This window comes from Triplophysa dalaica, chromosome 14, assembly GCF_015846415.1.
Source record: "Triplophysa dalaica isolate WHDGS20190420 chromosome 14, ASM1584641v1, whole genome shotgun sequence".
Taxonomy (NCBI): domain Eukaryota; kingdom Metazoa; phylum Chordata; class Actinopteri; order Cypriniformes; family Nemacheilidae; genus Triplophysa; species Triplophysa dalaica.
The window spans coordinates 7,957,448-7,979,151 of NC_079555.1; the positions used below are offsets into that span (position 1 = coordinate 7,957,448).

General features: G+C 37.4%; 1 protein-coding gene and 1 long non-coding RNA gene across 2 annotated transcripts; one reads left to right on the forward strand and one right to left on the reverse strand.

Annotated features, from left to right (window-relative positions):
* Positions 1-673: 673 nt before the first annotated feature.
* Positions 674-10,799, forward strand: uacaa (uveal autoantigen with coiled-coil domains and ankyrin repeats a). Its single transcript, XM_056766469.1, has 15 exons — positions 674-837; positions 1,737-1,864; positions 4,256-4,344; positions 4,452-4,516; positions 5,108-5,165; positions 5,397-5,467; positions 5,584-5,690; positions 5,978-6,159; positions 6,744-6,784; positions 7,321-7,354; positions 7,437-7,477; positions 8,164-9,279; positions 9,867-9,995; positions 10,278-10,343; positions 10,467-10,799. Exons 1-15 carry the CDS (start codon positions 802-804, stop codon positions 10,536-10,538), a joined length of 2,235 nt encoding a protein of 744 aa, XP_056622447.1. The 5' UTR covers positions 674-801; the 3' UTR covers positions 10,539-10,799.
* Positions 9,936-19,967, reverse strand: LOC130435687 (uncharacterized). The gene is made up of 3 exons (XR_008908830.1): positions 19,834-19,967; positions 19,592-19,733; positions 9,936-10,074 (listed from the first exon to the last, which is right to left on the reverse strand). It is a non-coding gene; the product is annotated as an uncharacterized LOC130435687 (long non-coding RNA).
* Positions 19,968-21,704: the final 1,737 nt, after the last annotated feature.

Genomic DNA, 21,704 nt, shown 5'->3' on the forward strand with positions numbered 1-21,704 from the left:
GGGCAGGCTGAATGTGGTTTTACGAGTCACGATTGAAACCGGTTTGAGTACTTCATTTGATAAATTCACAGACAAATTGTTAACATTCTAACTATATAATTGCAGACTTTTTTTGGTAGAGATATTTTGTTAGTGAGCTAATGTTCAGTCAATCTGATCGGAGAAATAGAGTGGTTCATAGTTCTGCAAATACATGTGATTTTGCTGATTGTGTCTATTATGCAATGGCATAATCAATAGACAAATATCTAAAACATCTAAATGCTTACGAAAGAAGAAAACAAAATATTTGTGTATGACGAAATACTATTCGCTTCATAAAAATCCATATTTCTAATCATCCAGCTACTTTGCAAACAAGAAAAGCCTGCGGATAGCATTACTCAATGCTGTATCCAAAACAAACATTCATTGTCTAGCTGGTTTTGAAGGCATCCACAGAGAATGTAGGATCCAGCCCACAAATCATGTGAAGCAGCTTTTTCATGGGATAACACCCGATCACGCCGATTGGATACAATGACCTCCTTCGACGTTCGCTGTATGGCATCAAAGTACCGCGAGATTGATTTATGAAGCGCTGCTGTTGAATCAGTCTCGCGGTACTTCGATGTCATTCCCCGATCGGTCTGCGCAGCGCCGCATGATGTCGAACACACCTAAAGTTACAGTTTTCCTTCCCATTGGTTCATGAAAGTGCGTTTGGAGTAGACTCTGAACCTTGCAATCGAGGACCAAACTTTTGACAAGAGGCGCAGATTTGGAAATCTGGTCAAATGCACTGGCTCACTCACGGGAATTATGAAAAGTTTAAAACAGCGACTTAAGAAAAACGAGGTAAATATTACTGACACTACACACAAGATGTAATGTATCGAGTTGCTTTTTAGGACTTTGTTGGACCAAGCCCATGTCCTGAAGACTGGCTTTGTGTTACAAGAATGAGTCTGTGGGAGGTCAGTCTTGCACTGGTTGTAAATTCCATATTGTTTTGTTTAGACACAAATGAATACGCGTCATGTTTGTGGCTAAAGTGAGAATAACATCTAAGAAACTTTATAAAGTCTATGCCAAATGGCTTATTATTCAAATCACTTCACAACTTTCTGGTTAACTTTATTCGTTCAGCTTTTAAAGTTTTGGGATGTGTTTACTTCATTGTTAAACGCGCACTTGGGGATACGTAACTAGCGTATAAACGCTCATCACCCAAAGTAATGCGGTTTTATTTACTATCCCACAAAACCCCCTTTTACAGTAAAATAATTTGAACGTGTTCTCCACGTGACATTGTAACGTAGCTTATTACACGGTTCTTACAAGTTTCTGTGTGGTACTGGACTTTATGAGATTCTTAAAGGGTTCGAGCTTATGATAACTACTGTAAACCACAAGCGCGTTTATGTGGCGAGGTCTATTCCACACCATGTCTGACTCCTGACTCACTATTGACGTCTACAATATGCTGTGTGCATACTATTGAAGTAGGTTCAACGTTTTTCAATTTATTGTTGGAAATTAGAATGAGTAAAACAAGGAGAATATTTTTCATATGTATAGAATATTATTTTACTTACCCATTAATAAGTTATGTTGGATAAGTGTCTGTTAAATCAGTCAATATACATAAAAAAAATCTGGATTATTGAGTTATATATATAAATAATAATACATTATGAGCATAGTGTTGTATCTCTCATTTGGTGTAAATATTGTGCTCGTGATGTCTTTTACAGAGTACTGAATGGGGTAAGTATGATGAACGGTTGATGAGGGCGGTGGAGAATGAAGATACAGACAAACTTACAGCCACAATCAAAAAAGGAGCAAGTCCCACCAGACTAGACTCAGAGGGTCATTCAGCGTAAGTTCAACTGTCTTTTACACAATTCTCAAAGTATCTGTACTGAAAACAACTTTTCATCTTCTTTTAGTTCAGACCAACTCATTTTCGATAATTCTCAAGGGCTTTGCGCGCTACTAATCTTGCCATTTTTTAACATGTAAATATGTTCTGTATCGCTTTGCTTCCTTTTGGGACTTTGGTATAAACCCGTATTTTGTCACTTGTTTCTTGCCACCAAACAACATTTTTTTTTGTTAAAGCGCAAATGTCTGGCCATGGAAAGAGGGAGGGGATTTTGATGTAATATTTTTTATATCTTCTCTCATCCTCCCCGACCCCTGCACAGCACAATGCCTTGATTGTTGTTGAATTTGTTTCCAGTAGCTGCTTCTGAATGGAAAAAAGGGTAGTCTGTTCTAAGCCCTCAAGTTTTGTAGTGTTGTTGTTAATGCATTGAAATGGTTTGGATGATGAATGTCACATGCAGACTAACCTCATTCTTAACTGTCTGAAAACAAATTTGGAGGCAATTTCAGCTTTAGTGACGTTTAAATACCTCTTTGCATTGGCTTCCTTTCAAGTTCGTACTGTGTTTATCCGTTTCACATTTTGCTGTCAAAGATAAGTCATCCACAGATCTCTCTACGGTTTGTGACATGTTTTGTAGTGCTTTATAGTATAAATTATTACAATGCTTAAAGACTGCATAATGAAGACATCGTGATCTTAAAAAGTTTACTTATCTAGAGAAGTTCTTAAAAAACATCAGGGAGAAACTATGGTACTTCTACAACAAGCGATAATGTACATGGGCCTACTGCACAAGTGTGGTGATGAATACTGTACCCTTTGAAAAGGTAACAAGGGCTACACAAAGCACACAAAAATATGAAATATGCATGCATCTACAAGAGGTTAATGATCAGAATTAATGTAAACACAAGAGTTATTTTTAATTTCAAAAGTCCTAAATAAACAGCAATTTAAAACAGATTATTTCAATCAACTCAAGTTGTTCTAAACGTGTATACATTTCTTTGTTCCGTTGAACACAAATGAAGATTTTTTTGAAGAATGGGAGACGCCGAACAAAGAAAGTCATACAGGTTTGGAACAACTTGAGTAGTAAATGATGATATAATTTTAAGTTTGGGTGAACTATCCCCCAATTTATATTAGCTTTCTGCGTCTCTGCAATTTGGTTTGGAAATGGTCTCTTGCAAGTATACAGGCAATATAGTCAGAAACAGGTTTGCAAACATTTCCATGTACCTCATTATTTTACTATATTCTGGTATTGAGGAAAAACAACTTTTTTATTAGTGTGACTGAGAAGGCTCAGTATCTGAACACAAACACCAGGCGTTTCATTTCTGAAACTTTCTTAATTTCTAAAAAAGAAAATGTTTTGTCATTATTGCACCTTGATTTCTGTTAATGACCTGGGGAGAAATTAGATTGATTCAAGTTGTATTGTGTCTATATATTACATGAATCTCTTTTATCTCAAAAGATCAAGGAAAATTTGAGTTGTATTAGCCCTGTGTCGGAGCCTAGAAATGTTCCTGTTACATGAACTTTTCCTGTCACTTGTTTTTGAAAAGGATTTGTTATTTGTTGGGTGTGCCAGGCCTCCTGACATGATTTCAGTCACTATGTTTTGTGAGTTTGTGTTAAAGGGATAGTTCACCCAAAAAAGAAAATGGATAATGACCGAATTATCCATTTAAGTAAATTTTCCTTAAAAAAATATTAACGTTTTCTCTGCATGCACAATACAGAGATCTTTTGCTTCTCCTGTAAAACCATTTCTACTATAAAACCTTGCCAGTAAGTTCATATGCCTGCTTTTGTGCTTTTTATTTCCCTTTCCCTTTGCATTTGATTTTCTTTTTTCCAACTCAGAACAACTTCGTTTTAAAGTCTTTAGACATTTGCAAAACATGCTTGTACATGTGTTTATAACCCACTCCTACCTCTTATTCATCCTTCCTTTGTGCTCTTGACTCCTCCAGATCTCAAGCGATAACTGTCTTATTACTCTGATAACCACTGATGTATCATGACTGGATTGTGACTAAACTCAAGGAGTGGTTGTGTGTATTTTCTTTTGAAATAGTTCATGACTTCCATGTTGTTACATGTTTTTAATGCCTGTTGGAGCGTAATGCATCCTTGTCTCATAGATAAGCTGACTTCGATTTTCATTAGCAAATAATGATATTAACCAGCACAAATATCTACTTGAGCAAAATTATTTTGCATATATACACATAATACTATTGGCAATGTCAATTATAATATTAATATCAGCAGTTAAATTTGCACTAGATGTTAATAATCATTATGGTGGTGAATTGTCTTAATGATGACAGCAATAATAATGATGATAATTGTACTCGATTTCAGGTTTCATGTTGCTGCTAGAAAAGGCCTCGTAAATAGTCTGAATGTTTTCCTGGATAATGGTGTAAATGTGAAGGCTGTGGATGCCGCTGGTAACACGTCCTGTCTATTCAACAAAAACATGCTCATCTTTACTCTCATATAGACCTTCATGTGACAAATATCTGGCTGTAAATGTCATTACTATCCCTCTCCGCAGGTAAAACAGCTTTGCATCTGGCTGCAGGAGGTGGTCATTCCCTGTGTGTGCAGAGGTTACTGCAGGTACCCAAGCACTACTTTCTCATAACAATGACAGGAAGAAAGACTAGCGAGGAACCGCTGTGGAATGTCACAGTGCTGACGTAAAAACAGCCCCTCTAGCGATTGCTTTGCCAAAGACAGCTTAGTGCTCTTTTATTTCTCTACCCACAATGTGTTGGGTTTTATGTATAAAGCCATTGCTTATTTCTTTTATTCTTTGGACACTCCTTTTCTTTTCATCTCACACAAAGCTGAGCTTAAGGCAGGACTGGAGCAATTTCGGCCCAATTTTTGTATCATAGCAACAATTGTTCGGCTTTATCTAGTGTGAAAATGTGAATTCTCCTCATTCTTGGGCTTTGATGTAAACCAGCAATAATCAAATGCTAAAAAAGGTTTTAATGGATAATAATAAGTTGCATTACAGGAACAAAAGGATGCATTACAGCAATTTACTTAATATTATATATACAGATGTTTTTACCCGTATATGTAAAAAGTTCAGAAAAATATGTGAGTTTAAACAGTATGTGTATTGCCTGGAGAAATTATGCTGCACTTTCTTCTGTTTCAAACTTTTATACATTTTTTGTGTGTCATTCTTTTCAACAGTCTAAATGTCCTGTCGACAGTACTGACCCGCAGGGACGTACACCTTTACATGATGCAGGTGTGTAGATATGTATTTTTATTTTTTCTTATAATCTTATTGTTTATAAAGCCTATACACACAATTAGGTTTCTATTCATTTGCTAGGGTACGTTTGTTGTAAATCCTGTTTTTTGTTGTTGTTTTTGAACAGATTATACAATTACTCATCAAGCATGCATCAAAAACCGATATAATATCTAGTTGTCACAGTTGATGGGAAGAATATAATGTCTTGTCTTTGTTTTTCAGCTTCTGTAGGCTGCAAAGCCATCATCAAAATTCTTTGTGACAGTGGAGCTTCTGTCAATGCTGTTGACGCAGTATGTAAAATAGATTTTGAAAAAAAAATGTTGGATAAAGTTTATGTATCCGTTATTTGGCTGAATAGGAGAAAGGTAAGAGTCTAACTAAAAATGTGCTGTAATGTCTGTTGTAGGATTGTGTGTCACCCTTATTGTTAGCCGCCAGGTTGTGCCAACCTGGATCGTGCCAGTTGTTAGTACAGTATGGGGCACGCACTGTTCTACGAGACAAGCAAAACAAGTAAGGGATAACTAAATATCTTTTGTCTAAATACACACAATATGTATATAATAAATCAATATTAAAAAGTCCTATACATTCTTTATATGGTAAAATTCAACGACCCTTCAAGCTTAACATGAAGTATGAAGAATTACCTATGAGGAATTGTTCTATAAAAGAGATGTCCTTTAAGCCACAGTCATGCTACAAGATCCTACATTTAGAATAATCTTAGTACTTACAGCCATGCCAGATGATAAATTATTATCATCTCTGTTGATTTTGTTTATGTGTGTTTTGTCCAGGACGGCACTTATCCTGGCCTGTGAAAACTCCTGTAAGGAAGCCGTAGAGATTCTCCTGAAGACTAAAGCAGATGTTTCTGCAGTGGACATCTATGGTCACGATGCTTACCACTATGCCAACCTAAGTCAGAAACAAGACTTGATCAAACTGGTTAAACAAGCCTTGGAATCCACCACTAAAGGTAACACTTGATCTTTATTGCCCATGATGCTATAAACAATAATAAAACAATGTTTTATTGATATATCATATAAATATTGAGCAGTTTTTTCTCTGATTATTGCACTTGCATATAGAGCTTCTTGTAGCTTTGTCCTTTTAGGTAAAACACTTGCGGGAAGATCAGTTTAATTATGTCTGAACCATATGAAACCTGCATACTATAAATTCAGTGTGAAGTCTGTCATTTCAGGGAAGTGCCTGATAGTTTCAGATCCAATTGTGTTCAGATGTTCAGCTATAACACTTCACAGTCTGAAAATCAGTTTGAAGAGATTGCTAGTTTGCAGTTTTTAGTAAAAACTGCACATTTTCGAGAACCGTCCGATTTAATCTGAGAAAGGTCATTTTAATCCAAGCAAATCAGTTGTTTATTTTTAGATCACCCATTTTTCTGTTTTCATCTTAATTACTACATGTAATACTGTCATGTAGACAGCTATATCAAGATATTTGTTTAGCATATTAAAATGCTTATTAGCATTATTATGCATTATGGGCATAGAAACATCACGTGTGTAATACCATTTCTCCTCATTTTTTTAGCAAAAGATACTGTCACAGTTTCACAGAAGACCCAACAGGTGGTAAGGAAATTTAAAATGTATTTATTACATTGCATGGTCGTTTGTGAGTGCTCAGAAGCTAAATGAATTATTGTAATTTCGAATGAAATAGGAAATAGGTGTGACTGCAGACATTGATGTCATGGATTCAAGTAAATTCACAATAACCTTAATCTATTTATTGATTTTACTGCCATCTAGAGTCTAACGCATTAATAGCAGTTTCCTCTGTTCTTATAGCAAGCCACTTGAGAACGACTGTTGTGCTGATTCCATGTCTTTCTCAAATAATGATTTGTAATGTTCTTCTGTGGCTATCTGTAGAGAGTAATACTGATTCTCATGTCAGTCATATAAATAATATAGCAATATAATAAATAGATATTCTTTCTGATCCCATATAAGAGAAATTTGTTAAAGCCTACTACAGAGAGTTTCAATCACTTTTGTTAAGAGCTTGCTGTCTGGCAGTTATCTCCTTACAGTGGCATGTAGTGGATTGTGGTCTTGAGATCAGTTGTGAATGACATCATCAAATGTTTGTGTGTGATTTACAGAAGTTACATGGCAGCCATGGTAGCTCTACAGAGGGTAAGAGACATTATGTTTTTATCGTTTTCATTATGGCAATCAAACACTTAAGGTCTGAACAATTTTTTCTGGTTTTATTAAGGAAAAGATGCGAAACAGACTCATAATTTGGAGGCCACACAGGTATATCAACTAATCTGATTTTACTATCAGTCTCTGGATTATTTACATAAAGTGATAGTGCACCAAAAATGTCCATTCTGTCAATTTTTTTCACCCTCTAGTCATTTCAAACCTGTATAACTTTCTTTCATCTGCAGAGCACAAATGAAGATATTTTGAAGAATGTTGGGAGCCAAACAATGGCGGTACCCATTCACTTCTATTGCATGTACACAAAACCAATGCAAGTGTATGGGTGGCCTCGGTGTTCGGTTGACAACATTCTATTTTGTATTTATATGTTTAGCTATCCTAAACCTAAAGATTCATAGGTTGTCCTTTATGTTATCTGATTCTTAAAAGAAATAAATAATGATAGTTTACCCAATAATTTTTTTCCAAATCTGTCTTTCGTCCTCATTCACTTACATCGTATGGAAATAAAGCAGCATGGACATTCTGATAAATATTCATGAAGGTTTGAAATGACATGAGTCTAAGCACATTTTTGGTGAAAAACACCTTTATGACCTTTCCCACCAAGTAATACATTTGAGAACCTCTGTAAAGTGGAAGGTTATTTCTTACAGAATGGAAAGATTAAGGGACTGTTTTCTCATTTTATATTTGATATCATCATATTAGCAAACTGGAAATTATATTAAAAGGAAAAGTAAGAGCGTGTTATACCCTTGTGAATAATTTAGGTCAGGAACTCACAGTCAGCTCCTGTCCCGGTAAGATCTGCTTCCATATCTGTGGACTTGTTACCCGGGGAGGTGGAGGCCCTTAGAAGAGAACTGAGAGATTCACGGAGAAGACAGGAAGCAGCAGAGGCGGAGGTTCACAGGCTAGATGCAGTGCTGGCAATGCACAGCCAGGAATATGAAGGACTGAGGAGGAGCAGTGAGCAAGCCCTGCATGCGGCTCACAGTAGGGCGTGGGAGCTGGAGGAGGCCCTAGGCGAGGTACAGAGGAGGATGGCTGGCTCTGAATCCCGAGTAAGGCAGATGCAAGCTCATCTGGTGGCTGTCAGAGAACATCTTGTGGAAGAACTAAGAGTCCAGCTCCAAGAGGTCAAAGGTCAGCGAGAGGCAGCCGTAGCAGAACTGGGGAGAATGCAGAAGGATCTCAACCAGAGCCAGAGAGAAGTGGAGCAGCAGAAGGAGAACCAGAGCTCTTTGTTGCAGGAACTTAGCCGGCTTTCCCAGGAACTACTTAGCAGAGAGGAGCAGATAAACTCACTGAAGACCGGTTTAGCAGCTATGGAGACACAGCATGTCGAGATGTTGTGTAAAGACACCCAGACCCCACCAGAATGGCGGCCCACAGATGTGAAAACCACCATGACTGATCTCATCTCCGAGACACGTGAACCAACCGTAGACTTGGAGAGCTACACCAGCAAGGCTGAGCACACGGCCGTAATAACCTTGCTGAAACAAGCTGAAGCCAGAGCTCTGGAGAAGTACCAATGTAAACAGGAAGAGAACAAGAGCTTGCTAAAAGAGCTTCAGGAGCAGAAGGCAGAGCTGGACACCATCCAGGACGCCCTTCATGCCAGGTTTGTCCCTGTGGCCTTATTGGAGGAGAAAGAGAAGGAGGTGGAGCAGCTTAAACTGACCATTGAAGAGATGGAGAAGAAACAAAAGCAGGGCAGTGTGAACATTGCACGGACTGAAGACGAGGATGCTCAGAGAGAAGAACAAAGACGGGCAGGAACTGTCCAAGTAATGTCCAAGTATGTGCAGACGTCTGAAAGAGAGAGCAAAGGCAGCTTAAATAAGGACAGAGGGAGCACATCATCAGTTCAAGTTGCTAAGGTTATTATTATTGCTTGTGCATTCATTGTTTTTATTTTTTTGGATATCCAGATCATTAAGTCTGCATTGAGTCCATCCTAAAATCTACATAATCAAAGCAGATGCTATACAATTAGGTAATATCATTAGGTAAAAAAACTTTATGAACATGTGATTTGAATGTTTTACACATTTTCGTGTGCATTTTAAGTGATTTAAACGAATTAAAGATCTGAAAAGGTGACTGAAAGGTTGAAGGTTAAAAGTACCCAAGAAGCAACTGTAGTTTAACATTTTTAGAGAAAAGTATCAGCTTTTATCTCATCATGGTAACTTATATTATAAACCAGCATGTTAAAGAAAGGCTTGCTCTTGCATTTTTTGACAATAAACGAGGGACAAAGCAACATCTAGAGAAATAATATAATTGGGCACTTTCAATCCACAATACATCACAGAACGTCCTAGCAACCACATGCAGTAGCAAAGTGCTTAAACACCTTGTAAATGAATAGCAGCAACCTGTAACATAACTTCTTTAAACAAGTTTTACACAGGGCAAGCAAAAATGTGCAGAACATGTAAAAATGTATTAACATGTCTCTCAGAATTCTGAAGTGTTGGTGGAGCATGAAGAACAGCAGGTCAACACGGCATCACTCATTAGCTCCTGTGAGCCCATGCAGTCAGAAAGCGTTCTCCAGGCTCAGGTCTGCAGACTACAACAGCAGCTGGAGGTTAGTCATACATCAAATGTTATACTTCAGGACTGTTGGGGATGTTACCCTGTTTCCGTGGACTCGAGTGTGATTGTCACTGATAAAAAACAACAGTATAAAAATGAATCAGTCATGTTTCATCATAGTGCTGTCTCTTTTCCCATTTGCTTTTCCAGTATTTTATAACATATGTTGTAAACTTATAAAATAAAGGTTGATCTATTGTTCATTATTTTTGTACATGTTGTGAAAACAATTCACCGCCCTATTCTCAATGCAATGATGTTCTTTTATTGCCAGGACTCTGAAAAGCATTACAAGTGTGTGCTTAACATGTATCGGGCACGTTTGCTCAGTGCAGCACAGGTAACATTTTATTAATTTGACTTGTTTAAATGATATTCTCTTTTTTTTGCTTTAACCGAACCCCTAAAATAGTAGTGTTTATGTTGCCAATCCAGATTTTAAAAGGACAGTGTTTTTTGGCAGGGTTACATGGATGAAGATGCCAAAATGACTCTTCTGCAGATTGCTAAAATGAGAGAGGAATGTGTGTGTTAAGCAGCCAGATGGACATACCTGAATGTGTGCATATTTTAACTGATGTATATAATTTTGTGTCTTTTTTTGGTTTAATATCACATGCAAATTAACTTTATATGATCTGCAAATAAAGTATATTAAATATGACTAAATACTGTATACCTCCAATTGTTCGCCTCCATTATTAATGCACAGTCCCGCCCTAAACGCACCCCATTGGTTGATCCTGTGTTGTAATGTCAGAATTGGTGGTTGCACTAAATTTTCTTTATGAATCAAGATGATTTGCCATAAGAAAGACCACTTTAATCTGCTTCCTGTGGTCCACTTATAAATATCCTTTTAAATGGTTCTGCACTTGTACATTAAATTGAAGGAATCAGACTGCCATCTGGTGTTCTGTACTCAAAAAGGTTTTTTTTGTTCTCGACCATTCTATGAAAGTTAAAAAAATTTCTTATAATTTCATAGAGTTAAAATGTTTATTGATGATAGACTAAAATAACCACTGTGAATATTTATGAGCTTATTTATTTTACATTTGTAATGATATGGACATTTAATTTAATAATTGAATGATAAATATTTAATCTTTGAGATTTTTTATATAAAAAATATTGACTTTCTTAAAGTCCCAGTGAAATGAAAAAGGACAATTCTTATTGTTTCATAAAAAATTGCAGCGTTTAAAGTAGCCTATAAATAGCATATCAATGTGGGTCATTTTCTTTTTTAAATTAATTTACAATCATCTGAAAATGCCTTAAATTAGACGGCTTGGCCGGAGCAGAGCCGTTGAATGTTACTACATTCGCATGGACTTCTGTTGGAGGTGACAAAGAGGGCTCTATAGTTCCATACATTACATCGAAGCCCATTATTTTGTAAAAGCTTCCCAAACAAATTCTCTGCTTAAATAAATATAAATAAAAATACAGCTATGTAAAACTGGTGTATTATTATAAGGATGTTTTTTAAACAAAATATTGTTGTGTGGTCGAAAGACTTACTATAAAGACTTGTTTTTCCCTCCTCCCTGTATAAATTATATAATAAAATCTCTTACTGACTGGAATTGTTTTTCTTTTTAATTTTTCAGCGTTTACTTGCAATGATTATTTATTGATAAATTACTTGTGCATTTTTTTGTGAATTAATTTAACGTAGCCTACTGATAATCAAAGAAGCATACAAGAAATGCTCACCCACGTACACCGCGAGTGTACACTCGTTATTATGATGCATCGTGGGATTTAATGAGTACACTTAATAATGTCCACTATGAACTGATATAGTGCACTATAATAGGGTATAGGGGGCTATTTCGACCACAGCCCAAGTATTGATGTAATCACAGTGACGTTTTGATAGTTTGTCTATTGCTAAATACTTATATTGCTTTTATGTGTTAACTAGCTTAGCTCAGCTTAGTTTTTATCTTGTGTGCAGTTATTGTGCAACTCTATAGTTGGGGGAAAAAGTGGTGCCAGTTCCCTTTCAAAATAACAAGTGTAAAACATTGATGTTAAACTAATTTAACCCACTGTTAAGTGCAATGTTAAAGGCATGTGATGGTCAAAACATCCTGATGTTTGACCTGTGTCCAGTGAGTCAATATCTTTGGTCAAACACAAAACTCATAACTGAAGTATAGTCCTGGATTACTCTGTGTTTTGTATTAGCAGGGCTCTCAAGTCTCACACATTTCAACCCGTTCACATGCCACACAATTTACCTCTCATGCAGAGAAATTTCCAGGATAACGCCCCCCAAGTTGCGCCGCTATTAGAGGAATCAAGTGAGTTCCCCATAGTTCAGAATGCTCTTCCACACACAAGTTAATCGAATAAAAGAATATGGCTACTGAACAGCTAATCAGAAAATGGCTGGATATTATATAAAGAATAATATGGATCATAATTGCTGATCAACAAAGAGTACACTCACTCCCCATTAACCCCCTCCTGCCCTCAACAGGCGAGCAGGTGCCTAATAATAACCAATTCCCATGACCACTCCCAAATCATGTGACAGATTTTCCAATTCATGTTCACTAAATTTACCAGCCAATAATTATTATCCAAAATAAAAAAAATACAAATACATATACATGAAGACTGGAAAGTAATTACATTCATTTTCCAACATAAAGGAGAAAAAGTCTCATCACATGAGATAAATGTCCATAATTGCGTATTCAATGTTCATAAAAAGTTATTTCTCATCAAATCAATAGATCAAGTTTATGTTAAAGCAAAATGTCCATCAAACTTCAATCCAAAATTACTCATCTTCTGCTTCCAATAAAAGACAGATTTTGGTTATTGGTCTGTCCCAGTAGCTGCTTTTGGTTTTAACTTTCACATGACGGGCAAATCCTCTTTTGACTAAACAAAACCAAAACCAGGAACAGCTTGGCACTAGATGGAACTCCTTCATCTATCATGACAGTGAAAATGGCTGGCCTGGAACCACAGTGTTTTAAACGGGAGCCAACAACCCCTGTGCTGAAGGCTATCAAGCACTACAAAAAACAACACTAACCATTATCTCTCTCACACTCACATACACAGAAATGACAAGAAATGCTGAATTAAATATTTTTTTACTTGTAAGAATTTATGAGTCACATTTTTCAGATCAGACCCGATTCGATTAATTTGGTAGAAGTCAATGGGGTGAAAAATCTGTCTGGTTATAAGCATCCTTCCAAAAATATTTGCGTTCATCAGAACTAAGAAATGAATGCAGATTTGGAACAACTCAAAGGTGAGTAAATGATGACAGAATTTCATTTTTGAGTTAAGTATCCCTTTAATATTTCTAAGAAGAATGTAAAGGGGAGGATGTTGGTTGTGTACTCAATAAATCTATCCCTCAGTCTATTGGAGTGAAGATTGTGTATTTTTTCCCACTTGGAACTCTAAAAAATAAACCATAATATACCCTGATAAACACTCAACATATGGTTTTGATTTCAGAACTCAATGGAAAACTGAGAGTCTTGTTGTTGAATATTCACCTCTGCGCAGACATCCATCCAGACTTTATTTAGTGCTAATATGATTTATCGTATACACCGAAGTTTCACTGAACATTTACACATGCCTGTTTTTTCTCTGCCTGGATGAACTGACTGTGGTCATTGTGGTTTTTATTCAGTTTGTTGGCTTGGCTGTTCATTTTGTAACTATAGTCTATCAAAGCTAATAACACTGAGCTATTTTGGCAATCATTTTATATCACCGATTTATGATTTCTAACAGAAAAGAAACCTAATACCTCATTAAGTTTCAAAGACCTCCACCCTCCCCACATACACCCTGAACTCCCACCACCCACCTCAATTTGTTCTGTAGAGTCCCACTTCCATGCCTCGATATTATTATGTCTCGTAGGAATGAACCACAACATTGGTTTCAAGTTTAGTTCTTTGCGGTCTGATATGTCTAAGCTCTTCTCGGTAATTACGGTGAATACATTTCAATGTGCCAGGAAAATTTACTTTAATCAGATTTCCAAAGCACTAACCAGAACCAGATGCCTGCTTGGCTTTTCTCATATTACTGTGTGTTTAAAGATCACAGTGCGGTGATCGCTTTTAACAATCTGCTAACATATACTGACTGCTGGCTGCCACACCTTTTATCCTGAGGGAGTGTGACCCCTGTAAGTGATGCTGATTTTACTTCTGCGCCGATCATTTGGAAAACAAGTAGTTTCCCACCCTCTAAATTCAAAATACTAACCATCTTGAACCTTTTAAAAGTTCATTAGTTTCATTGCGTCTACTTTATGGATTGAAGAGATCTTTTGCAAATGACTTTCATGGCAAAGATAAAAGAGTTTTGCTAACAGGTTTAACAATACATTCAAATATTATATTTTTTTGTCTGGCGCTTTATCTGCCCCACACCTAGCATGGTTTTAAAAAAATTTTTTATAGTGAAGTGAAAACTGTTAGTTACCTTAAAGAATAAAGACATAGTTCACCCAAAAATGAAAATTCTGTCAACACACAACCTCAGATTGTTCCAAACCTGTATACATTTCTATGTTCTTCTGAACACAAAAGAAAATATTTGGAAGAACGTCAGTAACCAAACAGATCTCTTCCCCATTGACTCCAAAAGTATTTTTTCCCCTTCTTTGGCAGTAAATGGCGGATGAGATAATGTTTGAAATGATGACAGAATTGTCATTTTTGGGTGAACTATCCCTTTAAGCGACAAATTAAAAAGCAAAGTGAATGATAATATTTAAATTATTGTATATATTGAAGTGCATAAAAACGTGCTTTTGGGTCAAAGTAACTCAACAATTCTACATACATAAATATTTAACAATTTGTGACACACATATTTAAAGTCGTTTATTTGAGGCATGGAGCAGATTGTTTTCATGAGATTTATTCTAGAAGGGTGTCAGGTCATTTATTTGGATATCGCTGCTGTCCATCTGAAACCTTGTGTTTCCATATTTAATGGGTTTTATTAATTAATTACTCATTATTTATTTGACAATTAAACAATTATTATTAGTCACCCTTGGTGTTTTCACTGGGTTTTGCAAATATCTAACCAAAAAAACGATTGAATAAGCATATCAACTTTGAAAACAAGTAATATGCAGAAAAGCAGACAAAACAAAATTTCACTTTCATTGACCTCAACTGGTTGGGAATTGTATTTCATGATTATGTCAAATATCTCTCGCTAAGATTCTTAAATTCTATTGTCAGTCTGTCTCAGCTCATACCAGCCCTGTTAAATTAGTCCTGCTTTGCCCATTTAAGTGCTGCTTAGAGCTCTGTGACATCTGAGTTGAGGGTTGCGTCACTGTTTTTCCCCTTCATTAAGCTTCGGTTAACCACCAGTGGATCAAAGCCCTATTCTCTTTTTCCCCGCTCCTGTCCCATCCCAGCAATTACACATGCCTTGAGGAGAAGACAACCCACATTCACACGTCTCAAAAGCCGCTGACATACCCCATATCTCTTACAGCAACACTTTATTAGAAGAAGGAGAGCTTTGGATTTCACTACCCTTCAACCCCAAACCTCCACATTTTAGTGTGTGAAACACTGGAACCACAGGGCACATAAGATGTATTTATAGCATCACTGTCTCAGGTCTTCACAAGGCTGTGGTTAAACGCTCTGCTGACAGATACACTTCCTATATTGTTTTCGTCCCCATCATCGTTGTTGGGCTTGAGCCCATTCTGCTGTAGTGCTTAAACAGCAGGGATTCTGTATCATATTCTCCTCTACATTTCACTCATTACATAAACCACAGAATGAGGAAATCATCTGTCAAGTCCTCTGAGATCTTGTTAGAAACTGTCAAGACCAAGACATCTTTTTAAAAAAGGCCTGCGGTGAAGCTTTTGTAAGCTGTTCTGGCTGAGAGCATCTGCCATCAAGATTTGAGGCTTTTAGGTTTACAGATATGTGCAGTATGTGAAATTTGGAATGTTTTTGTGTAGATGGTCATTTTACCTCTAACAAGCATGATGTAACTTGGTGTCAATTGACAGAACAACCAATTTAAGAAAATACAAGGACAGACAATTATGCATTATTCAGGAACTTGTCATTTTATCCAGTTTACTTGTGGCAAGGCACGGTGACCTAATGGTAAAAGACACACAGGTTGCGGGTTTAGTGCCCAGAGGTACTTTGGAAACTTGAGCGTGAGCGAGATCAGAGTCCTTTTGTCATTGTGTGCACTTGAGTCGATTGCTGTAAGTGAACTACCCTTGTAATCGGTGCTCTCTACGTCAATCAGATTAAATTTACTTGTGCACATTTCTGCTAGTACAAAAGAGTTTTGTCATAAACGTAAATGCCTGATCTCTGATCACTCTGGTTTCTCTACATTCCGGTAATGTTTTTCTCATGACCTTTGCCAACTGGGGTGTGTTAATGTGGTTGTCAGTGTTTCTCAAGAGCAAGAGCTCGTGGCTTATACAGTTGGCACAAATCCGAAGTCCTTCAGCTAGTGTTTGTGCGAATTTCAATAAAAGTTTTGTATTTCCACAGGCCACGTTTTTGTTCTTTTTTACAGTAAAACAAGTCAAATATAATTTTTTAATCCTTGCAAAAAGGCTAGTAAGTAGCTACAGCTTATCATCGGTTAAATCTAATGTCAACAGGGTTGGGTGAGAGTTAGGTTTAGGTCGGGGGAATATAAACTAGCGTCCTGTAGTGAAATGATTATATATTTATTTTTGGCATTATTGAGCACATTGTTTGGTTGTTTACTTTTAGTTTCCACGTGATTTATTTTAGAAGGGGGTCAGGCCGTTTATATGCATCACATAGTGATAGTTGAAAAGATTTAAAATAGATATAATTATCATTAGTCTTGTATTAATGAAAGTCTGAGATGTCTTCCCTTATATAGTGGAACAAATGTCCGTGTTTGTTTATTTTGTATGGTTATGTGCATTTGACTGATGATCATTTGTATTGGAAAACGCCTTGGCTGCAGAAAGTGGGTTTTGGTCTGTCCATCCATTAAAACTTAAAAGATCAAACCCCTCTCGTCTACAGGGAGGAATCCGTGAGACATAAACAGCCTGTAAAATGGAAAACTAGATCTGTGTTCATTTGTGTCAGCCAGAGATGGCCACATTTGGTAATCCTTACTGAAAATGATTTCCAATCGCTGAGATCAGAGGTAAAATGTGAGTTTCAGCCATCTGTTTTCTATGCGGCTTCAATAAAAGAAAATGTGTCAGCAGCGTAAGAGTGTTGAGATGTGGACACCCAACTCTTGGCTAATATACACACAAGCTCTCGCCTGTCGTGCATCACCTCATTTTCTTAACGTATTTTAGACATGTTTTGAGAGCTGTCTGGATTTAATGGAAGCCATGCTTTGTTTAGATAGGGTAATACTTCTCCTGAGATAGATACGTTCAACAGTGATTCTTGCAAAACGTCAATGCCTTTCCCTCTCGGAATTGTATTGTTTTGAAATGTTAAATATGGGAAAAGACTGAAGACCATAATACTTTCCCTCTGAGGGTATTCATGTTTGAGATGGATTTGGCTGTCACTCATGTAGCAATAGATCAAGGAGCAATTAGGGGATACGTGTCAGTCGACACCTGACACTCTTTTAATGAGACTTCAGGGTTGTTGAGCGGTGATCTTAATCGCTGTGCGTTGGAGACTCATAGTATAGCACTTCAAAGCAAATCCTAACAGATCCTTTTCTATCACACGCCGGTGTTGAGCATTGAAAAAACTAATTTAATAATGGCATAAAAGAGCGAGCTGTGTGAAGCATCAGGATGTTTTATTGAAGACTGGGACAAAATATAAGCCAGATCACTACTTTAGGAGAATGAAGAATTTGTCTTTTGAAGTACAGGGCTGTGTAAGTCTGCATGGTCAATTTTGGGTGTTTGAAGAGAAATATGCTTGACGGTGCTCTCTCTCTCTCCCACTCTCTGTCTTTCTTACCTCATTAGTCTGAGCAGAGGGTAAAAACACCCTCTAATGGCACCTTTACTAGCGGCCTCCCCTGCCCCTTTCATCTCAGATACTCTACAACCTTTTCTCACTCTGATCCTCCTGGGATCCGGAAACTCCTTTGAATCCATTGTGCTACAGACTTGTTGGTGAATTGAAATGCAGGTTCCCCAATGAATGACTTTAAAGGCCCACTGCAATGCCTTGGAACACGCAGCATTATTTGATATGTTGACGTAATTTCAAGTGAAAAATTCACAGAGAGCGACCCGACATATCGAGTGACCCGGTCCCCTTTTAAAATAACCAATAGCTTTTAGTTTACGTCACATAGTCAGACAACCTGCACTGTAAAAAAAATCTGTATTCCGTCAATTACCAGTACATCTTCCTTAAATTTACGGACATTTCCGTTAATGCTAAAATGTAATTATATTAACATTATATTGTGCGCCATTTTTACGTATTTTTTGTGTGGCAAAGCTACATTTAATAGCATTATAACCACAGTGGTGTAAAGTCTATCGAAAAAATTAAGAAGATCAGTGTTACCAGTAACGTGCCCATGCGCCAACCGCCAGGCGAGACCCGCTTACCATCAAGATTATCTGTGCTGCGTCAAGATGGGCTGCGCTTCACTCGTTACTCTTGCGACCACTAGTCCCATCTTTTATAAATTTGAACAAACTAAACACTAAACACACAATACTACAGTATGACATGATTGGCAGAAACGGCCTGTGATACGTAATCTTTAAATCATTTCCCAATTAGAACGTTGTTTGTTAAAAAATGTGACCATGCTTGTGAAAACCGAGCAAAATTATTTTTACTGTTTTCTACATAAAATCATCCTACAGAATATTCTGTGAAAATATAACAATATCTTCAATATTGACGGAATAATGCCATTTTAAAGATTGAAATTTTAGTGAAATGAATGCTTGAAATTAATCTTTGATTATCTAATAACTAATTTGTTTATGAGACTTTAGCCTGGGTTTTCACAGGGTCATGTTTACATGCTGATCAATAATGTTAAAGCTAAATCTAGATTAAAGATGTTATATGGTTCATAAAATATCACAAATCTGGTTGAAAGGTTGGAGACATATAGCAAACAGTAAACAGACTGACAGATACAAATGCTTTACTATTGCTGCGTTTTGTTTGCCGTTGTGTGTCCATTTGCCTACTCTGCGTGTCTGCAATACTGTTGTAAAAATCAGCACGTGGCTGCTGCTCCTCATGGAGGGAGAGTAGCCGCGATCGCAGAGCGGAAAGGGTTCAAACAAAGCGCGTTTGGCGGTAAATAGAGATATTTACATATGTGAATTTCCAATGTAGACGCACGGCTCAATTTAAACCACCAAATCAGTCAAATGTCCGGATGGAACGAAGCAAAGATCCGGATCCGACCCGCGGCCCTTCAATTGTGGATGACTGGACTAGAGAGATACTTACTGTTCCCATCGCTTCAGAGATGTCTTACCGGACGCTGTGCTATAATTGCAGAATCTAAACGTATGTACTATAATAATATTACGAATATTGCGAATAATATTCATGAAGTGCATTAAATACTTACATCGAATGAAATCGTTGTGTGGGCGGAGCTGTCAGCCGCGAAGTCGCAGGACGTTGTTTGTCGGGGCTGGTTAGGACAAAACCTCTGATTAACATGGTAAAGATACCTTTTATTGCGTGTTGCGCCGTCGCTTCCATCGAGCCTTAACATTCAACATAATGTATAGACTTTTTTATTGCTATCAGGATGTAAAGAGATTTCCAACCAACATGACATACAATTTTCTGGACAGAATCACCTACCCTGCCTTTAACCGGAGCACACTCAAGTGCAAACGCACGCGTGACACAAACGCGAAATTAAGACTTTAATGTAAACGTTTACACTGTTTGGATCACCCCTTTATCTCCCATCTAGTGCATTAGGCGTCATTCACCATGTAGGACATAATAAATGTGCAAACTATTGGCTGATTTGGGGCGCAACTTCCGCAGATCTGCATATGAAGGAGGCGGGACTCTTCGCATTTGAAAGCGGATTTGATTGGACAAGAATTCTGACGAGAGGTTGATGTCATGGAATTTCTATATTTGTTTGAGCGCATGTGCCAGACTGTCAGTTTTGAATGGTTATATTTCCTAAATGCGAATTTTGTCAGCGCATAATAGCATATCGGTTTATTGTAGTCCTTAAGGCTCACTTTTTTTAATTAAAGGAAAAAAACTTTTGCTTGTATTTCACTGGATTTGAAGAAAACAATTATTGAATAGATCATTTTCCACCTGCAAAACACAGGGCCCATTTTCTTCTTGTGGATTCATGTAGGGTGCGTGTGCACATGTGGGGATGAATTTGATGCCTTTTTAAGATAATAGAAGAGAAAATTTAATCAGGAATTTGACTAATTCTAAATTAAATTAAATTGAGTTTTTCTGGTTTTGTTAATGATATTCCTTACACACATAAATGCTTTTGTTGAACAATAATGCTAACAGAAAACTGCTTTATATATTTCTTATTTTTCGTAATGTATCATACTTAATTCTGTCATGTTGCTGCTTTTGTGGTGTTGTTAATGAGAGAGAGAGATTGGTCCATAACAATGTATTCTGTTAACTGTTATTTTTCTTTTCTCCAGCAGAGAGCATGCTTGTATTGCAGTAAGACCGGAATAAAAGTCCTGCCTAGCCCCTGGATCCAGATTCTATCACCCCAGCAGATGGCGCTATCAAAAGATCAAACACATCTGTAGCTGCTTTGAACAAAGGCTGTGTTTGTAAATGTGGATGTCTTTATAATAGAATATCACGTATTAGCTGCATGTTCAGTGCAAAATTAGTTTTAACATAAAGTAATGTGTTTAGACTAAAAGCTGCCATATATGTAGATAAACATGTATAACTCTTTACAAAACACCAGTGTGGATGTTAAGAGTCAGTATAGTTACCCCTATGTAAACCACAGACCTTAGCGCTGTCGATTTGCACATTGACAGGCTCCACTCCCTGTGGGTTTGGCTGGAGGTGCCCTGGAATTGACCCACAGCCTGCGGGCGCTCAGGGGAGGCAGGGTTAGCACTCTGGCTAAATGTAATGTGGATAACAGTGTTCGAGTCAGCAGCAAAGTTTCTTTCCCACAGATTTCCACTGAGGTTACAGCTGGATTCTACTGAATATTTTTTAAGTGCAAGAACAAATTAATAAGTATGTGGTTTGGGAGGAAGGGCAGGACTCTTTCCAAGTACGCTAGGGCCTATTAAACATGTTTTTAGTTCAGTATGTATATGTATTTTTGTGACCTCATTTGCGCTTGATCCGAATGTTTCAGATAGCGTGCGGTTTTCAGAGTGGTAGCTTTAAGTAGTGGCAGGATTTATCGAAGAGTCCGAACCAGGACACGAGTTTTTGTTAGCAGGAGAGCAGTAATCCGGAATGTTCCCTCCTCTGTGGATCACCAGAGGAGCATGTTGGAAAATCACTGATGTCTTTACAAATATTTACTCTTGCCCTGCAACATCTGCTGAATTTATTGTTGTAAAATCCCCCCACCGCTTAGCGCGGGATTGGAGCGTCCAGATGTTCCTAATAACGGCTGCTAGCTCAGCTGAGCAGGAGCGATAGAGGTGCCCTTGAGCAAGAGCGGGCCAGCGTCTGGCTTTTCTGCCACAACCGTG